This window comes from Corylus avellana, chromosome ca8, assembly GCF_901000735.1.
Source record: "Corylus avellana chromosome ca8, CavTom2PMs-1.0".
NCBI classification, from domain to species: Eukaryota; Viridiplantae; Streptophyta; class Magnoliopsida; order Fagales; family Betulaceae; genus Corylus; species Corylus avellana.
The window spans coordinates 6,180,339-6,187,390 of NC_081548.1; the positions used below are offsets into that span (position 1 = coordinate 6,180,339).

A 7,052-nucleotide genomic window follows, 5' to 3' on the forward strand; every position below is an offset into this window, starting at 1 on the left:
TAAAAAAATAAAATTGGTGGGCAATAGCGTCCACTAAAAGTGGACGCTAATACTTAAGTATTAGGGTCGACTTTGAAAGTCGCCCCTAATAGTTAAGTATTAGGGTCGATTTTGTGGACGCTAAAGCGTATGTAGAAAAATAAAAATAAAATAAAATTAATGGTCTAAAAAAAATGAAATTATAAATTATAAAATTTATAAAATTTATAAAATTATAAAATTATAAATTATAAATTTTCTAAAAAATAAAAATAAACTTTTATAAAATTATAAATTCTCTCTTAATTTGAAATTAAAACTTTTATAAGATTAAACTCTAATAAAAAATGAAAAATTAGTTCGATCGAACATTCAGTTCAACTCTAAGTATTTTATATTATATGAGTGTATTAGTTATAAAATGTTATTTCCCAAAAATTTACCTCCGATAATATGTCATTATTTATTTTATATAAATTATCAGATATTTGATTGATCGTGATAGGATCAAATGATTGATCAAACTTCAAACAAATTAAAAGTTCGTTCAAACATCCGTTTGGTTCTAGTGCATTTGTTCGATCGATCATGATAGAATGAATGATCGATCAAACTTGAAACAATTGAAATTGAAGGATTGATTGAATATCCGATCAATCATAATGAATTAGTTTGATTGATTGTGAAAAGATCAAATGATTGAAACAATTGAAATTGAAATTGAATTAATTCGATTGATCGTAATAGGATTAAATGATCGATCAAACATCCGATCGATCACAATGAATTAGTTCGATTGATCGTGATAAGATCAAATGTTTGATCGAACATCTGATCGATCCTAGTGAATTAGTTCGATTGATTGTGATAAGATCAAATGATCGATCAAACATCTGATCGATCATAGTGAATTAGTTCGATTGATTGTGATAGAATCAAACATCTGATCAAAAATCCAATCAATCCAAGTGAATTAGTTCGATTAATCGTGATAGAATCAAATGATCAATCAAATGTTCGATCGATCAAACATCTAATCGATCCTAGTGAATTAGTTTGATTGATCGTGATAAGATCAAACATCTGATCGAAAATCCAATCGATCCTAGTGAATTAGTTCGATTGATCGTAATAGAATCAATTGATCGATCAAACATCCGATTGATCCTAATGAATTAGTTAGATTGATCATGATAAGATCAATTGATCGATCAAACTGAATACAATTGAAGGTTCAATCGAACATTCAATTGAACTATAAGCTTTTTATATTATCTTAGTGCATTAGTTATATTATCTTTGGATTTTGTATTGATCTTATAATTAATTATAAGATAAATATCAACTTAATGATCTTTATTATAAAAATTTATTAAACGGAAATTATTAGTTAATATTATAATAATAAAAACATATTATAGGAGAAAATAAAGAAAAACAAAAATAAATAAAATAAATAAAAATTAAAAAATTATAAGTATAATTTTTTTTTTTAAAAATAAATAAATTTGAGGCTCATTAGGAGTCGCCCCTATTGAGTGCGAAAAATAAGCGCCATCCAGTGGCGGGTATTTGAAATTTTCGGATCAAAAATTTCATAAACCGCGTCTTTTTTTTCCCCAAACCTTCAAAACACCAGAATCCTCCTAACACCCCTCTCACTCACCTCCCTCATCACTCTCACTCTCAATCTCTCTACCGCTGCTCTCCCAAACTTTAACCGACGAAAGCTTTCATACAAGGCTTTGCTGAGAAGCTGAAAGAGGGAGAGAGAGAGAGAGGGAGAGAGAAAGAAAGAGAGAGGGTGGATCGTTCGGGGAAGCTAGAGAAGAAAAAGAAAAAGAAGGGGAGAAAAATCCTCGAGGTAACCTCTTTAAACTTTAAATTTTTGCAATTTTTGTGTTAATTTTTGGGTTTTGTTTGATGTGTTTGTATCCATTGCGAATTTGGGGTTGGATTAGTGACTGTATTCTTTCGATTTTTTGGTAGTGCGGTTTCAGTTTACCCTCGGTTTGATTGCCGAGAAAGTGGAGGGAAAGATAAATGCTATTTGGGTATTTTGGTGTTTGATGTTTCTGGTTCTGAAAGATGGAAAATTTGTTATTGATTAAAGGATTAATGGTTCATTAACAGACAACCTGGTTGTTTTATTTATTATTATTATTATTTTGGTTTTTATTTGATGTGTTTGTTTCTGATGTGGTTTAGGGTTAGATTAGTGACTTTATTTTGTCAAGAGTTTGCAACGCAGTGTGGGTTACTCTCTGTTTGGTTTCTGAGAAAGTGGTTGATGTTCCTTGTTCTGAACGAGGAGATGTTTATTGACCAACCAAATAATTGTATTAGAAATGGGTGCCAAGTTATTCATCAAAAGGAAAAAGGGTGCCAAGTTGATTTCTTGTTTCAACCAAAAAGAGAAATCCTTAGTTCCTTAGCAAAGAAATTTGTGATTGAAGAAGTTGAATCCTTCTATCCTCTGACATATTCTCAGTTATTAAGTTGGCTTCTCGGCTTTTCTATGCAAAATGTGTCAATTAATGTATTTGAAAACATGTCAATTTGCATTACCACTGCAGGGTGAGAATTAGTGATATATTTAATCTTTGTTGCTTTTTCAAAATCAGCAAGGTCAATAAGCTATAATCTTTTATTAATGCTATTTCTTCTCCTAAATTTATATGAAATGTTAATCATTCATTGACGGCCCATTTTGTAGACCTTAATCACAGTTATGTGCTAAAGCTGTTATTTCTCTTTGATGTTGTGAGGAAGTATCTGTGGATAAATCAGTCTGCAGGTGTTAATATGTTAAAGCATTTTCTGTTCTGAGGTTTTCAAAGAGTGCTTTGCTTGATAAAATTAAATTACAAGTTCCAGTTAATCAAGTCTATGCATTTGTTTGCTTAATTGTTCATTGTGTTGTTTGTGTGCTGTCTTATCCTTTGATATTTGGTTTATTGCCATCAAAATCGTACAAAGATTGATTTTTTCTTCACGTAATTTCATAATTCCGGTGTAGAATCAAAGTCTTTTGAATCCGATGGATTAAATTTTTTTCTTATCGTAGTGTGTCTCACTTCTTTTTTTTTTTTTGGTGGGACTGAAACTTCTATCCTTTCGTTGGCAACAATGGCTGTTTCCGTGAGATTAATGGGTCTGATAGTAGCATTTTGTGGTGCAGTTTCCTTCATATTTGGAGTTGTTGCTGAGAACAAGAAGGTAAAATATAGATGATGTTATAGAAGAATTCATTAATGTCAATTTAGCAACCTTGGACAAAAAATTTGAAGCCCAGATTCCAGAATAATCTTCTTTCTTGAAAATAGATGCCTATTTCGTTTCTTTTATATAATTATTTGGAGTTTAATTAGTGAAAAATTTATTACAGTTCAATATAAGTATGAAGAAATATTTGTATCATTGTTTTGATATATATATATATATATATATATATAATTCAACTAAAGTCAGTAGATATTAGTGGGATTCATTAATATTGTTGAATTTCTGAGGGATATAAAAGAATTTTGGAGACTTCGGGGTTCATGGCCTTCCTGGCCTCCACGCCACTGGGTATGATGGATAATCTGGTGTTTCTCTTGAAATTATTAGTTTCATTCAAGTGCTTGAGTTGCATCAAAGTTATTGAGCCTTTATACTGTATATAAGCATATAATGCCTGCAGAAATCGCCAAATTATCCACTAGCATTTCCACTTGAATTAATTTGTTTCAATTTCCTTAGACACCAGGTTTGCATGCTTAGGAACCATGGATGGTAAAATAATTATGGAAATAATAACTGTGTATGAGTTTCAAGAAAAATTTGATGGGAACTCATAATTCTGAACCTCATTTAGCTGAATGAAGGATATTTATTACTGTCCAAGCAAGTGTCTTACATGGTTTGACACGAGTGTTGTAAACTACGAGTGTCAGTGATGCAGTCAGAGAGCAATGATAGATTTGTCTCCCTGTAACTGCCATAATTTTCAATAAAATTGATGTAACATCTTTCTAATGGTCATATTTTGCTGTCTGTGTCTTTGTTCAAGCATATAGCTGGAGGCAAGATTTTTGTGCTTTTTACTTCCCTGTATCAAAATTCAAGTTTCAATAGTTCCTACTTTGTAGCCCCATATGCCCTCTTTATAAATTTATTTCACTTTATTTTGTTACTCAGAGAAATGCTTTAAATTACATTTTATAGGAGTCCAAGAAGTGGAGCACAACTTGCTCTGACCTTTAGTTACTTATTTTTATGCTTTGAATGATTTGTCCATTGAAGCTAAATATTCTCCATTCTTTTAATGGTTATATTGTTTCTTGGTTGCTGTCTGAATATTCGTCTTGTTCTCTCTGATCTCTGCAGCCAGCAGCTGGAACTCCAATAACAGGGAAAGGTGTTGTTATCTGCAAGTACTCCTCTGATCCAACTGTCGTTTTGGGGTATTTGTCTGTAGCATTTCTCATTGCTACTACTGTGGCTGGGTATTTGTCTCTGTTTTACCCTTACAAAGGAAAATCTGTTCCACAAAGTGCCTTATTTAGAAGCACCAGTTTTGTTGTATTCTTCAACATTGCTATGTAAGCATTCTGTTCTCAGTTCTCACTCTCCCATATTTTTTGATATTCTTATTCTGATATCTTGAAGAGACGAGCAGTATTCATGCTCATTTTTCATCCTTTAACACACATGCATGCACTAAATTATTATGGGAGAGTGAATTATTGAGGAAAAGCTGCTCTTCATCTGAATCATTATCACTTTTGAATGTCAAAAGGAGGTGCAGTGCCAGAAATGATTTATAATTGAAGTTGACCAAATACCCAGAAACTGGGGTATATTTTCCAGTAGGTACATGTGTGTGTGGTCGTTTAATCTTGGCGGTCCATAGGGATTGTGGTGTCAGTTTCAACAAACAATGATAGTAGGTTTTTGTTATAATATAGGCAAATGTGGGTTAAGAAAGTTTATATTGTAGCTGTTTTAATGTCTCTTTGCTGCCTGTAACTGTCAAAATCTACAGGGAAGGCACCCTTCCCCCTACTCACCAAAAATTATATAAAAGAGGAGATTTGAAACCTGCCCAACGCTAGGTTGGATGAGAGGACCACCTTTTTTTATTGCTTGCCATTTTAGTTTGGTGGCAATCTTCTTGCGGGAAATCTACATTTATATGAAAAGCAGATGCTTATCTTTCATCTTTGGAGATAATTATTTCATTAATATAAATGAAAAATATACAATAGAAAAGTAAAAGGTACTGCCATTGAATTCGCTGTAATGACAACAGAACCTGACAAGGTGCTTGGACTGATGAACTAGTCTCCCAGCTGATCTGCTTTTTGGATCAAACCATTGGAAAAACTAAACTTCGTAGCCTTGTTAACTGTCTTTTTCATACGTGAAATGAATTGTTTTTTACATCAATTATACCTTGAAGCCATTGAACCTATTAGCTTAACATTCCCTTTGCTCCCCATTTTACTATTAATTATTTTGAGTTATTGATTACCAATATTATTATGCATATTTACATCAAATGTTTGTGCAATAATTCTCTACTTTCTGATGGTCCGACTTGTTTCCTACCAACTAAATTAGTGTCCTGTCGACCCAACTCTTGACCAGCTCACTATTTTGGCTGTGACTGGGATTTTGACCTGATAGCCTTTGTAAGAGTCATGTTTAATGGCGTCTGGCGGGCATTTTTTCAATGATTGTCTTGGGACTGTAGATGTCTCACTTTGTTTCTTCATTATATTGGAGATGCAATTTCCTGTTTAAATTTCTTGCTCTCTCTTTCTTTAATGAAATGGGTGACCGGTAACATTGGTCAGATTTACTACTGGATTAGCTGCAACAATGCTATTATGGCCAACAATCCAAGAGCAGATTCACCAAGCACGCAACGTTCATAGCAATCTCAACACGGATTGCCCGACTGCCAAGACTGGTCTCCTTGGTGGTGGCGCTTTTTTATCCCTGGATTCATCGCTCTTCTGGCTGGTTGCCCTCATGTTAGCCGACAATGCACGTGAGGATTACCTTGATGAAACAGGAAAGGATGGTGTGGCTGAACAACAAGATCAGGTATACATAGATGATTATGATACACGTCAACCCGCCAAGGGCAGTGTGTGAGGTGTTGTGCTTTCGCTTTGGGTTTAGGCTTCTTCTCCATATCATGCATAATGAACAACGTTATGTAATTGGTGTTGGATTGTAAATATTGTCTTAAGATCATTCTGCTTTCATTTGTCTTCTCTATTAAGCCGTAGACTGGGTTCTACTTTGTTGCATGATAACTTCTATAAAGGTGGAATCTTAACTGTCTCTTCTTACTTTTCTTTCCTCTATGGGTTATATGTATATATATCGACCAATTTTATTTTTATTAGTGATCTGCTATGCTTGACCAACTTGTTTATTCTGCTTATGAGACTTTTATCCGCATCTGGAAAAATCATGAAATGACAATCACTTGATCGTGTAGGCCACTTTTCTGGGATAAGATTATTCAAATTTTGTTTTATTGCGTCTAATGGTGTATATGTTGCTATGTCCTTTAAAAATTTTAGATGACATGGCATTGTATACACTATTAACTGCAATAAAACAAAATCTGAACTATAAAATGGATCATCTCTCTATTTCACTTTTTTGGGTTTTAAATATTGATCAATACTTTGGGAATAAAATTAATTGTAGGGCACTATTTTGAAATTACCTTTCTGGTAGGTATACACTTATGATTATGAATAAAAGGGCTCTCACTGCAAGTCTCAGCTCGAGAATCCTTCTTCTTTCCTCTTGAGTTCCTCCCCCGCGAGAGTCACTTCTCCCTATCCTGTGAAAGTCCGGTGTAGGAGGAAGTTACCGTGAGAGTCGCAAAGATTTGTGTTTACAAATAACTCATTTAATAATCGAGTCAAGCACAAGTCGAGCTTATACGAGCTGAACTCGAGTTTGCGAACGGCTTCGCTCATTTACACTCCTAATTGGAAGTCGTACAATTTGGAAACTGCCTACAATTTCAACAATACCATCTTAAGAAAAAGCTTTCACTT

General features: G+C 33.5%; 1 protein-coding gene across 1 annotated transcript; it reads left to right on the plus strand.

Moving 5' to 3' along the window:
• Positions 1-3,104: 3,104 nt before the first annotated feature.
• On the plus strand, positions 3,105-6,318 carry LOC132190105 (uncharacterized). Its single transcript, XM_059604990.1, has 3 exons — positions 3,105-3,198; positions 4,351-4,565; positions 5,823-6,318. The coding sequence occupies exons 1-3, from the start codon at positions 3,109-3,111 to the stop codon at positions 6,124-6,126; spliced, it is 609 nt and encodes a 202-aa protein (XP_059460973.1). The 5' UTR covers positions 3,105-3,108; the 3' UTR covers positions 6,127-6,318.
• The last annotated feature ends 734 nt before the right edge of the window (positions 6,319-7,052 follow it).

Bases quoted from the DNA above. Each gene is read 5' to 3' on its own strand.
- LOC132190105 (XM_059604990.1), top strand. From the start codon at position 3,109: ATGGCTGTTTCCGTGAGATTAATGGGTCTGATAGTAGCATTTTGTGGT. The intron at 3,199-4,350 runs GTAAAATATAGA...TGATCTCTGCAG, and splicing joins TTGTTGCTGAGAACAAGAAG to CCAGCAGCTGGAACTCCAAT. The intron at 4,566-5,822 runs GTAAGCATTCTG...AACATTGGTCAG, and splicing joins GTATTCTTCAACATTGCTAT to ATTTACTACTGGATTAGCTG.